The 13,651-nt window shown below is 36.8% G+C and overlaps 1 protein-coding gene across 1 annotated transcript in view; it reads left to right on the top strand.

Annotated features, from left to right (window-relative positions):
• MATN2 (matrilin 2) overlaps window positions 1-13,651 on the top strand; it is a 39,911-nt gene that overhangs the window by 9,672 nt on the left and 16,588 nt on the right. Inside the window, exons 4-9 of the mRNA XM_058178616.1 lie at window positions 355-477; window positions 2,846-2,968; window positions 8,076-8,198; window positions 9,319-9,441; window positions 12,124-12,246; window positions 12,754-12,876. Of these exons, the coding sequence (XP_058034599.1) occupies window positions 355-477; window positions 2,846-2,968; window positions 8,076-8,198; window positions 9,319-9,441; window positions 12,124-12,246; window positions 12,754-12,876 (738 nt within the window). The remainder of the gene's footprint in view (window positions 1-354; window positions 478-2,845; window positions 2,969-8,075; window positions 8,199-9,318; window positions 9,442-12,123; window positions 12,247-12,753; window positions 12,877-13,651) is intronic.

Genomic DNA, 13,651 nt, shown 5'->3' with positions numbered 1-13,651 from the left:
ATGGGTGTTTAAAAAAAAACATATTTAGTGCATGGAATTGGGAAACACTTTTATAATAAATTAAGCAAATCCTGCTGTGTTCCTGAAAGTGTAGGCAATTTCTTAGTTCCCCTACATTAAGAAATTGTAGTGCTTAGTCATTAGTTAATTGATATTTAAGCCTAAAACGTGCAGATTTATGAAAGTTACAATATACATTAACGAAGTATAAAATCAGTTTTGATGCATGTTTTATCACTTTAACATGCATATTTTCTATTCTGTTGACATTTTGGGGAGACATACTTATGTGTTCATAAATTGGATTTTTAAGTAACTTTTTGTGCTAAATTATGTATTGCTTTTTCCCCCCAGTCCAGCATATGTGTAGTATAACTCAACATGATTGTGACCATTTCTGCATCAACATTCCTGGCTCTTATGTATGTAAATGTAAACATGGATATATTCTGGACTTAGATCGGAGAAGCTGTAGCAGTGAGTTTCATGTATTACTTCTTTTATAGCTCACTATCTTATAAATAGAATTTATGGTGGGAAGATGCAACATTTTGATCCAAGGACTGCATCACTTGCAGAGGAAAGGTGTGCAAATATACCTAGTCACATATAATCTTTAGATTTTTTTTTTATTAGCCAAGTGTGATTGGACACACAAGGAATTTGTCTTGGTGAATATGCTCTCAGTGTACATAAAAGAAAAGATACTTTCATCAAGGTACAACACTTAAAACACTTTATTTATGGAATAGTACTGTATTTATCACTATCAAAAATATGATGTCTACTTTGACAAAATATTTAAGACAGATGAACATGGAAAGCTGGGCATTCTGTGACCCTTGAAATGTTGCTGAACAACTACATTCTTTATTATAACTATGGATTGGGGCTAATGGGAATTGACATTCAGCAACAATGGAAGTGTAACAGATTTCCCGATTTATATACAGCGTCACCATGACACACAGATTATTTTAACATATTTTTATAGGTAGAAAATCTTTATTACCTACCTTAGAAATTACAATAGATTTATATATTTGTTGTGTGCACTAACAGTTGAAAATATTGACAAAATTTCATGGGGCAGAATTACATATTGCAGAAACATATTAGGCATACAATCGATATAACCATCAAGGTTCTCCTTCAGTAATGTCTAATAAAATATATCTCAAGTCTTTTTTCTTGTTCCACATCACTGACTGCTTGGCAGCAATGCTGCAGTATGTGTTAGAGAGTTGGCTTTAAGATCAGTGTTCTTTGTCCAGTGTGAATTTAAGAACATTGTGCAAGTTATGTCTTGAATTAAGGTTTTTTTGTAGGCAAATGTTTAACTCGGTTCTTTTCCTCTTCCCCAATTTTCATGCTCCCTTCAGCATCATTATTTTCCTCAAAATAACCAATATCTACAGAAAAATTTGATTTTAGACTCTAAATTTCACATTTATTTTGATATATAATTCTTAGCTTTATATAAAACCTATCATCGATGATTATATATAAAATGTAAATATGAATTTATAGTTTAAATAACTATACATGTGTTTATAAAACAGCACTACAGCTGTTTTCTTTCCTCTCGCCATTCTTGGATCCAATTAAACTATACTCATACTGAAATCTGAGACTGCAATCCAGTTATCTATGATGGAATCCAAACAAACTCAGTAGGGTTTCCTGTTTAGTAGATTTGTATAGGATAAAGCAATAAATAAATGAAACTATACTGTATACAGAACAGTATGCTAAATATTGATAGTACGTGTTGCAATTTCTTCCAACAGTTATGTTCTGAAGTTTATCTTTGCCTAGTGAATATTATTAGAGATGGCTTTGCAGCTAATTAGTTAATTTAATTTGCAGCTGACTGACAAATAAAACAGTAAAGTCTAAGAATTTTATTTAATTTTTATTCATCTTTGCTTTGAGCATTTTTAATCTTGCTTTGCTTTATAATGAACATTCAGTATTTTAAATAATCTTGGTTCTGCCATTCAGTTTCAAAAATAATCCCAATCCCAGTTTGTGGTAACATTGTTATTTTGAAACTCTTTTCTTCCCATGTGGTATTTCACTGGAAGGCAGGGCCAACCTTTAATGTTGTTTTGTTACAGTTGATTTTCTCCAATTCCTCTGCTTAACCTTCGCAGTTGCATTGTGCGCCTCCTTGTATGTTTGTATTTGTATTTGTATTCTGTACCTCTGTTAGTTGACCAAAGTGCAATTGTGATATGCAGTCTTATAATGAAGTTGTTTTCAGGCTTTTTGCATTTGAAAAGCGTACCCTACATAAACTTATTTAATCAGGAATTCCTGCAGAGGCAGAAGACAAAAACAATTGCTACTGTGACACTGGCTTTGTCAGAGCAATTGAGAATTAAATCCAAAGTGCTGTCATATGAAGGGGTTTTGGGATCAATGTTCATAGTAGACAATACAATGTAATTCTGGATATAAATAATAATGACATCTCCAAGTTCTTGCTATGGAGCAAAAATGTATACAAAGACTTTGGCTTTAAACCAGCTGATTATCTGATTATAATATTTGCTGAAGATGTACAGAAATTATCAAAGGGTATTCTGTACAACAAAACATACAAAAACATGCTTATGTCCAGTGTTTAATTTCCTGAATAAAATGTTGCCGCTCTGATTTAATCTATTCTAGAAGCTAAAAGATTTATATTGATATATTATATACTAATATTAAAAATTTCTTATTTTTAATTATACTTTCTTAAACTCTCCTGGCTATCTGAACGCCAAAACAGAATGCAAATAATTACCAATTTCTTGCTTCATATAATAATAATTTATCATTTTTATAACATTTCTAGTCCAGGATCTATGCGAGACTGAAAAGCATGAATGTGAGCACATATGTGTAAATACACCTGGATCCTATGTCTGCCAATGTTATGATGGCTATGAACTTGAAGAAGATGGGAAGAATTGTTTCAGTATGTATTTGTTTTCAATTGCACTAATTCATAAAGTAGCTGATGATTTCTGTTATTGCCCCTATATAATCCTGTATCATTTGAATTATTTGCTGCATTCAAAGATTTCTGATGAGAATGCTGACTTCTTGCTTTACTATAGTAGGTTCTTCATATAAAATGTTTATATAGATGTCATTGAATGTTTCCTCAGTTTCAGAATAGCTTAAAATGGAATAGTATAGTTCAGAGAACGAAAAAGAGTGAGACAAGGATGCATGCTTTCCTTATGTTTGTTTACCTTCTACAATGAATAAGAATAAGAATGGAAAGATTGGAAGAGATGACTCTCTCAAAATACAAAACTAAAATAATAGATATGCCAATCCTACCTCTTCCCTCATATCCTCTATGCACAGTTTTGTTCTTCCTTTTTTCCACTCTGCTGCACAGCTTTATCTTCCTTTTGTCTCATTTCCTTATTTTTCTTCTTTTCTGCTGTTTCTGGAAAGAGAGTTGCAGGAGAAGAGAGAATGGATGTAGTCATATTTCAATGAATATATTTTTGTCCCATCCTGCTCCTTTTAAGAGTGTGGTTTCTGGCAGGTATAATACACACATGCATATAGAATAGAATAGAATAGAATAGAATAGAATAGAATAGAATAGAATAGAATAGAATAGAATAGAATTTTTATTGGCCAAGTGTGATTGGACACACCAGGAATTTGTCTTGGTGCATATGCTCTCAGTGTACATAAAAGAAAAGATACCTTCATCAAGGTACAACATTTACAACACAAATGATGGTCAATATATCAATATAAATCATAAGGATTACCAGCAACAAAGTTACAGTCATAAGTGGAAAGAGATTGGTGATGGGAACAATGAGCAGATTAATAGTAGTGCAGATTTAGTAAATAGTTTGAAAGTGTTGAGGGAATTATTTGTTTAGCAGAGTGATGGCCTTCGGGAAAAAAATGTTCTTGTGTCTAGTTGTTCTGGTGTGCAGTGCTCTATAGCGTCGTTTTGAGGGTAGGAGTTAAAACAGTTTATGTCCTGGATGAGAGGTATCTGTAAATATTTTCACAGCCCTCTTCTTGATTCGTGCAGTATACAGGTCCTCAGTGGACACAGGTTGGTAGCAATTATTTTTTCTGCAGTTCTAATTATCCTCTGAAGTCTGTGTCTTTCTTGTTGGGTTGCAGAACCGAACCAGACAGTTATAGAGGTGCAAATGACAGACTCAATAATTCCTCTGTAGAACTGAATCAGCAGCTCCTTGGGCAGTTTGAGCTTACTGAGTTGGTGCCGAAAGAACATTCTTTGTTGTTCTTTTTTGATGATGTTTTTGATGTTAGCTGTCCATTTTAGATCTTGCGATATGATAGAACCTAGAAATTTAAAGGATTCTACTGTTGATACTGTGTTGTCTAGTATTGTGACAGGTGAAAGTATGGAAGGGTTTGTTGTGTCTGCGCCTCCTGCCAGAAAGTGACTTGGAAAGTGAGGGGGAAGGTCCATCAGGACTTACCTCGCGAGCACCGGCTTCCCTGGCTCAGCTCCAGGAGCCAGAGGCAGACCAGGTGGAGGAGATAATGAGGCCTCCGTCCCCTGACTCTTTCCCCCCAGGCCACGCCTCCAGACCCAGCTGATGGCAATCAGGCCTGGCTGGACCCTAGGTTTCGTAGGCAGGAGAGGTGGAAACAACAGAAGCAGGGGTGGGGCAGGCATAGGAAGTGCTGAGTTACGGAGCCACACCCCACAGGATATAAAAGCAGCAAGGGCTGCTATGCCTCTTCGTAGCAGGCAAATCAACTGCTTGACTAGAACTGAAGTACTGTTTGTTGACTCATAGGCATCAAGGCAGATAACAGAGACACTTGGCATACGCTTGCTAGTTTGCTGCCAGAGCTGAGTGCTGGCTAATTAAGCCATTGCTTGGACTGAGGCGAGGGGGACAGAACAGGTTTCTCCTAAAGTCTACCACCATTTCTACGGTTTTGAGTGTGTTCAGTTCCAGATAGTTTCGGTCGCACCACAAGGCTAGTCATTCGATCTCTCATCTATATGCGGATTCGTCATTGTCTCGAATGAGAGCAATCACTGTTGTGTCATCTGCGAACTTCAGTAGTTTAACAGATGGATCATTGGAGATGCAGTCATTGGTATACAGAGAGAAGAGAAGTGGGGAGAGCACACAGCCTTGGGGGGCCCCTGTGCTAATTGTACAGGTATTTGATGTGATCTTGCTTAGCTTCACCTGCTGCTTCCTGTTTGTTAGGAAGCTTGTGATCCACTTACAAGTCTGTTCCGGTGCCTGTAGCTGGTTTAGCTTAGTTAGAAGAGTGTCTGGAATGATGGTATTGAATGCTGAACTAAAGTCTACAAAGAGGACCCTTGCATAGGTCTTTGGAGACTCAAGATGTTTAGGATGTAGTGCAGAGCCATATTAACAGCATCATCTGTTGATCTATTTGCTCGGTATGCAAATTGCAAGGGGTCTAACAGCGGATCCGTGATGGTTTTCAACTAGGAAAGTACTAGCCTTTCAAAGGTTTTCATGACTACAGATGTTAAAGCAACTGGTCTGTACTCATTCAGTTCCTTGATGGTGGGCTTCTTCGGCACTGGGATGATGGTAGAGCGTTTGAAGCAAGAAGGAACATAGCACATCTCTAGTGATTTATTGAAAATATGGGTGAAGATGGGGGCCAATTGGTCAACACAGACTTTTAAGCAAGAAGGAATTATCTTGTCTGGGCCTGGAGCTTTTCCTGGCTTTTGTCTGTGAAATAGGTCCTGCACTTCCTTTTCTGTGATCACTAGGGGTTGTGAACCCAATGCGATGGGGTCAGTTGTAGGAGGCTTGGCTGTTGGTGGTGTGTCTGAGATGGGGGTTGTGGAGATAGGTGGCTGTAGTTTCCTTTCAAACCTGCAGTAAAACTCATTCAGGTCATCTGCCAGTTGTTGATTACCTTCAGCCTGGGAAGGAGGTTTGCAATAGCCGGTGATATTTTTAAGAGTTTTCCACATGTTTGCTGGTTCATTTGCTGAAAACTGATTCTTTAGCTTTTCAGAGTAGCTTCTTTTTGCTGCTCTGATCTCCCTTGTTAGTGCATTTCTGGCCTGATTGTACAGCATTTTATCACCTTTTCTGTAGCTTCCTCTTTGGAATGGCGTAGCTGCTTAAGTTTAGGTATGAACCAAGGTGTACATATATGCACATATAACATGCTGTATACACGTATTTATTGAGAAGGGAAAAAAACCCTTCCGATTTCCGGCCCTTTTTACCCCTTAATTTGGGGTACAGTCAGGATGACTGGTTAGAACTCAGCGATAGTAATAGCAATAGCACTTTAATTTATATACTGCTTTACAGTTCTTTCCAGTCCTCTCTAAGTTGTTTACAGAGTCAGTATATTGCCCCCAACAATCTGGGTCCTTATTTGACCGACCTTGGAAGAATGGAAGGCTGAATCAACCTTGAGCCAGTAACAATCCAACTGCTGCTGGCAGTCAGCAGAATTAGCCTGCAATACTGCATTCTAGCCACTGTGCCATCACAACACCACCCTGCATGGCATCAGGGTGCCTTCCTGACATCATGCAGAGTTCGCAATAGATATTTTTTCTTTGCGTCCTAGGAGAAAAATATCTGCAATTACCTAGGATTGAACTCTTAACATTCCAAGTGGTAGGCGAACATCTTTGCCACCACGCTGCTCAATTTATTGAGGAGGGAAATAATTATTTCAGCAGCAGTTGACAAATTTAAAGTATGAAGCAAGGCACTGCATAGGACCTTTTTCTTTATTATAATTACACTCCTCTATTCTTCCTATATTGCTGTTATTAATTGCTTACTTGGAGGCAGATATAGTGATATATTTTCTATTAAATAAGTCTGTATAAAATGAAGTACACAGATTTGTTTAAAAATTGCATTACAATTTACTGTTTGTATTATTTCAAAATTATTTCTGTTGTATATGCTTTCCTATTGATTGGAGCTTTATTACTGAAACTAATCAATGAATTATCTCCTAAAATGTGGTGATGTTTATGAAAGATTTGTGTTAATATTGCATCTCATGAGGCAATTGAAAAGGAAAGTTGTTTAAGAGAAATTTGATTTGATTTGTAATTTCCAGTAAATAATCCACATTTCTTCTGCTTGGGTATAACACAACAAGCTTGACATAAGAAACTGATGAAAAGGTTCCAAATATTGTTCAGTACTGACTGCTGCTGTTTCGTGTCAGAAGCACTAAGGCACTTCTGGACTGAAAGGATTAGATGGTGATATCACTATTGTCCAGGGGATGCTCAGTTAGAGGCTCCTTTCATGTCCCCGTTAATTGCCCACCAAAGTAGTACTGTACCTATTTATCTAATCACAATTATCCTGTTGAACTGCTAGGTGGGCAGGAGCTGGAAGGAATGACTGAGCTCACTCCATCGCATAGCAGCACTCAGGTTTCAAACACAGGCTTGCAGTGTTTTATCCAGTTGCACCACTTCATTCTGTACTGTATGTTGTTTTGTGAAATGATGTAGGGAACTTTAATACTTAACTTTATTTTTTCTGTAGTGTCATATTCTGATTTGTTAGGAATGAGTAATTTCAGGTCCATTAATTGCAATAAAATTATTTTAAATCAAAGTTCAGACCACACAATATATGTGTTTATAGACTTCCAGTAGTGAGTTTATCTGTGGCTCCATTTTTTTTCCTTGTTGCATCTATTTAACAGAAGTAGCAAACTTATACTTAGTAAACAAACACTTAGTTTTATTGTAGTTACAACATCTGATTTACAACAATCCATTGTTGACTGATAACACGTGATAAGACTGTACTTTTAGTTGAAGAGTTGTATTTTTACCTGAATATGTTTTGGAATAGGCTGTTTCAATTCTTAATAATGACAATAATAGGAATATGGACACATTTATAAATAAACAATGCTTTTTTATTATGCCACTGAAATTTATATAGAACTCGACTGGTATGTCAGCGTTAGATGAAGAATGAGGTAATATCAGCATTATATGCATTCAGTTTTAAAGTTCTGCATCAAATTAACTTGTCTTAAATTTGATCTTGCTTGTGCTGCAGTTGTGGACTATTGTGCTTTGAATAACCAAGGCTGTCAACATGAGTGTATCAATACTGAAGATTCTTATTATTGTCAGTGCCATAATGGGTTCGTTCTAAATCCAGATAAAAAAACTTGCAAACGTAAGTTATCCACATCTCAATTCTGCTATTTAATCCTTCAAAAGTTATATGTACCATCTTCCATACAAAGCAAGATTACTCAGTATTTCCTTTGCATGCAGAAGATTCATCCCATAACATTTCTAACAGAAATTTCAGGTACCTTTTCCTAGGAAATACTTTTTGCAGAGTAATTTCTAATTCACAGTTGATTTAGCAACAAGAAAAATATTAAGTGTCCAAAATAGATGCACAGAGCAATGCTCATCAAGAAAACAAAGATTGATACTCCTGACACTAAGAAGTGTACTCCTCAGGATAAACCTCAGGAGGATACACCTGAGTGTCAGGAGATTGATAATCCTGAGATAGCCTGAGGGCAGTGCCAGCAAATGGATGGACAGAGGCATGTCAATAGGAGACCTAAGCAATTAATAAGACATGGGAAGATCCCTAACTCAGAACATTAATCTTCAGACTTGTCATTGTGGAGACTGTACAGTAAAATTTATGTCAGGAAAAGAGGGAAACAACCTTTTTAGTTTTGGGGATTGAAGTTGTAAGCGCATGTTCCTAATAATGAAAATTTAACCTGAGCAAATATTAAAGAAGTTTTATACATGTAACAGAAAGGCGACTTAATTACAGGGGGAAAAAATAGGATCAGGAAAAAAAAACTAATATCAACTAGCCACATCCTATCAGAAGGAGATTCAAAGAATGTATCTTGCCTTGAAGAAAAGACAAAAGGATTTGACTCACTAACTTTTAGACAAAGAGCGGAAAGAGTGATGGTCAATGAGATGACATGCAATAAATTCATAAGCCCATATCTACATTACTTTACATTGTGATCAATATACCATGAAATGCTGAAGAGTCAGGTTTTGAATAAGACACCCCTTAAAAATGCTGAGGCATGGTTGGAGTATGTGGCGGAGGAATGAAACACACATTCCTATGTTTCTAAGAATGCCTGTAAATTTTTTATTATAGAATTTTTATATGACAAACATGTTCTACCTCCAAATCTCCAAAGATAAAAAGTGCTCACTAAAACCAAGGTGCTAATCTTCATTACATTCTGTATATTTGGTACTTTCCTGTACTGTTCTTCTAAGAGTTTATTTTCATTCTTCAGGACCAGACCATTGTGCTTTGAAAAATCATGGCTGTCAGCAGGAATGTGTCAATACAGATGAATCTTACTTTTGCCAATGCAACCATGGATTTACTCTTAATCCGGATAAGAAAACTTGCAAAAGTATGTTGCCCTAAAAGTGTATAGTAAGTTCATCTGCTTTTATTTATCAACATTGCTGTCATAATATATACTTTATAATCTCTTTTCAATTATAACTTTAGAACATGCCTATGAAACTTCCTCCTCCCTACATTTCTTTATAAGGCTCAGTTCAAATAATCATTCCTATGTATAGACAATGTTTATTCATTCAAGCACGTGTGTACTTTTTTATTTTGTCAAAAGCTGTGTGCCAGCTAGACTACAACATGTGCATAAAAAGTCTTCCTAAGGAACTATTCCCATTTCTCTTGGAGTTCTATCCAAGCCCAAACCTAAACATTTAGGGGAAAAATAAGGATGATTAGAACAGATTTTACAATTCTTAAATAGGAAACTGATGCAACACCATGTAAATAAAGCAGATTATCAGAAATGTCACAGATTTATGATAAATCACAGATCGACTCCAAGGTGCCTCATGTGTGGGGTGCCGCAGGGATCGATTCTCTCACCCCTCCTGTTCAACATCTATATGAAGCCACTGGGTGAGATCATCAGTGGTTTTGGGGTGAGATACCAACTGTACGCTGATGACACGCAGCTGTACTTTTCCACCCCAGGCCACCCCAGCGAAGCTATCGAAGTACTGTCCCGGTGTTTGGAAGCCGTACGGGTCTGGATGGGGAGGAACAGGCTCAAACTTAATCCCTCCAAGACGGAGTGGCTGTGGATGCCGGCACCCCGGTACAGTCAGCTGCAGATGCGGCTGTCTGTTGGGGGCGAGTTGTTGGCCCCGATGGAGAGGGTGCACAACTTGGGCGTGCTCCTGGATGGGCGGTTGTCTTTTGAAGAACATTTGACGACCGTCTCCAGGAGAGCTTTCTATCAGGTTCGCCTGATCCGCCAGTTGCGTCCCTTCCTGGACCGGGATGCCCTATGCACGGTCACTCATGCTCTCGTTACCTCTCGCCTGGACTACTGCAATGCTCTCTACATGGGGCTCCCCTTGAAGAGCACTTGGAGACTCCAGCTAGTCCAGAATGCGGCTGCGCGGGTTATTGAGGGAGCGGTTCGGAGCTCCCATGTAACACCTATCCTGCACAGACTGCACTGGCTACCTGTTGTCTTCCGGGTGCACTTCAAGGTATTGGTCACCACCTTCAAAGCGCTCTATGGCTTAGGACCGGGATACTTACGGGACCGTCTACGGCTGTCTTCTATCTCCCAGCGACCAGTGCGTTCCCACAGAGAGGGACTCCTTAGGGTGCCGTCAGCCAAACAATGTCGGCTGGCGGCCCCCCAGGGGGAGGACCTTCTCTGTGGGGGCTCCTACCCTGTGGAACGAGCTTCCCCCTGGACTTCGACAATTACCTGACCTTAGGACCTTTCACCGCGAACTTAAAACCTATTTATTTCGCATGGCTGGACTGGCTTGATTGTTAAAATTTTAATTTAATTTAATGGGTTTTAAATTTCTGTAATTTTATAGGGTGTAATTTGTATTTTAATTTCTTTGGCCAATTGAATAAGTTTTTTAAGGGTTGTTCTTAATATTGTATGTGTTTGTGTTTGTATTTTATTTGGTTGTTCACCGCCCTGAGTCCTTCGGGAGAAGGGCGGTATACAAATTAAATTATTATTATTATTATTATTATTATTATTATTATTATTATTATTATTATTATTATTATTATTATTATTATTATTATTAATATTAAATTGAAAACTGTAGCAGGATGGTGGGAACTGGGGTTTTAAGACTATCTGTGACTCTTAGCCTAATTTCATAAGCAATTAAAGCTGTCAGAAGAAGTAACTATTCATTTTCTGCCTATTTGCTTTTTAGAGGGAGAGAATTGAGTATCGAAAAGAACTCAAGTGAGATAAAAACAAGTATATGAGGAAAAAAGTCTTAGAAAGATTAAGTCCCATTTATTACTTGCTATAGACCTGTTCATCATTTAAATGTTGCTTAAAACAGATTATTCCTGAGAAAGTGCTCTTAATAGATAAAAAGTGCCTGCTCTTTTCTGTACCATATAAAAGCATTTCAAATTAAAATTTGTTTCAGTGTTGAATGGAGACCAGAAGCATATAATTATTCAATATTTTATACCCAAATATTTTCCTAATCTACCTTAATATTTTTTTTAAAAAGTGTCCCAGAAACTACACTGTTCAAATGCCTTATGTAAACAAAACCAAGGTAACTGCTACCCTGTTTTAGTACTAAATCCAATATAGGCTTATCCAAGGTAGATTAGAGTAATGGATTTCCCAAGCCAAAGCATTTGGGACAATTAAAAAGCAGTTGTGGCAACTAAGGGCCTGAAGCAGGGCTGTCATCATGCCAATAGGCCTTATCACTAGCTGTGAGCTTCTGCAATTACTCAAGTTCACTGTACAGTGCCATGCCTGCTAACCTCAGTAAAAACTCAATTTGAAAACAAAGTCCTCAAATTTAAATATCAGTCCCCAAAGTTTTGGAAACTCTAGTCTTCTTGATGCACCTTTTTGTACAAACACAACTGCCTTCAAGAGCCTCAGGTAATTTTTAATTTTGCTTTTGCTTTCTGGGAACATAAGTGAAAGGTGAAGTTTTTAATAGCTATATATGCTGATTATTAATCAGTGTTTTAAAAATTACATTATTTTCCAGCATTTTTATCTGACATGTTTATTAGTTTTCTCTTTCCATAGGAATAAATATCTGCAGTTTAGGTAAACATGGCTGCCAGCATGAATGTGTTAGCACTGAAGAATCATATATGTGCAAATGTCAAACTGGATACATTCTAAACCGTGATGGCAAAACATGTAGAAGTAAGTTAGATTATTTTGAAAGAGTAAATTGGCATATCAGAATTAATTTTTATATGAATAGGAAGGAATATGTTGACTATAACAATATTGTACCGTTAAAATTAACTTATTAAGTGACTTAATAAATTTGCTTATTCCACAAATAACAGATTTGCTACAAAGCCCAAAAAAGAACAAATTAATGCTAGGAATCTTATCTTTATTTTTCAAATATAGATGGTTGCCAAAATAGTGAGAATGCCTACAACTTTTTTGTTATTTATGGGTGTCTACATTTAATTTTTTGGGATATCTCTGTTACATAAAACTCTCTTGGTTCACATTTGCAATTCTATGAATTACTGGTAAGAAAGCTTTTTTCATTTGTGACAGATGCTACTACCTGTAGAAGAGCAAATATAAAAACTATTTTGTATCTGATTCTGTTTCTGAAGTTTTCATATCTGGATATTTTATAGCGTGAACATTCAAGTGTTTTCTCTTTTACTGCTCAACACAACAATTCAGGAATAGATCACTGTGCTGAGTTCAATCATGGGTGTGAACAACTCTGTCTAAATACCAGAGAATCCTACGTTTGTCAGTGTTCTGAAGGGTTCATCATTAATGAAGATCTGAAAACTTGTTCACGTAAGTTTCTTGCCCAAGATATTCTATGAAATTAAACAAAATAGTGCTTAGATTGTTTTCCATAATTTCCAGCAAAGCTTTATTGAGTAATTGGATTAAATGGTCAAGGAAAGCATGTGCTTTGGCAAACTACTCAGAAAAGCAAAGGAACTGAGACTTGGGGGAGAGATTTTATACAAAATGAAATTAAGAAAACACATCAGTAAATTTCAGTTTCATAGAAAGAAGTAAAAAAGAAGAAAACAAATTGAAATAAAAAAGAGGAAGAGTGTATTTCAAAACAAAAAGAAGTATTACTATTCTCTTTTGAATTATTGTAAGAAGGCCTTGTCACAGGTGTCAGTAAGTGCAGCCATTTGTGGAAGTTTAAGCATATGTAACTCAAGTGATATGCTGTACATGCTACCGTAAATCCATATGAAATATGCACAGCTAAACACATCCTTACCAGCTGCCACTACCTAGATAAGCAAGGATTAACATCAGATAAAAAAGCACAAAACAGTATCCAAATCAAGGTTCTACCAAGGTGAAAACCACATCCCAAACAATGGGAGGGCAAGCTATTGTACATGCAGGGAGCAAATGCCACATTCACTAGCACTAATGATTTTACTTAATCACGTAATGAATTGTCTGCAAGCAAACAACCATACTCAGAGAGCACCAATGACTCCACATATCTACTACTTACTGAGAAACATTTCACTTTTTTTAAGATACCATTGTTTCATGGATTCATCAAACAATTGATTACCAAAACAATTTCACTGTT

Source organism: Ahaetulla prasina, chromosome 3, assembly GCF_028640845.1.
Source record: "Ahaetulla prasina isolate Xishuangbanna chromosome 3, ASM2864084v1, whole genome shotgun sequence".
Classification (NCBI taxonomy): Eukaryota; Metazoa; Chordata; class Lepidosauria; order Squamata; family Colubridae; genus Ahaetulla; species Ahaetulla prasina.
This window is presented reverse-complemented; position numbering and strand designations above follow the sequence as displayed.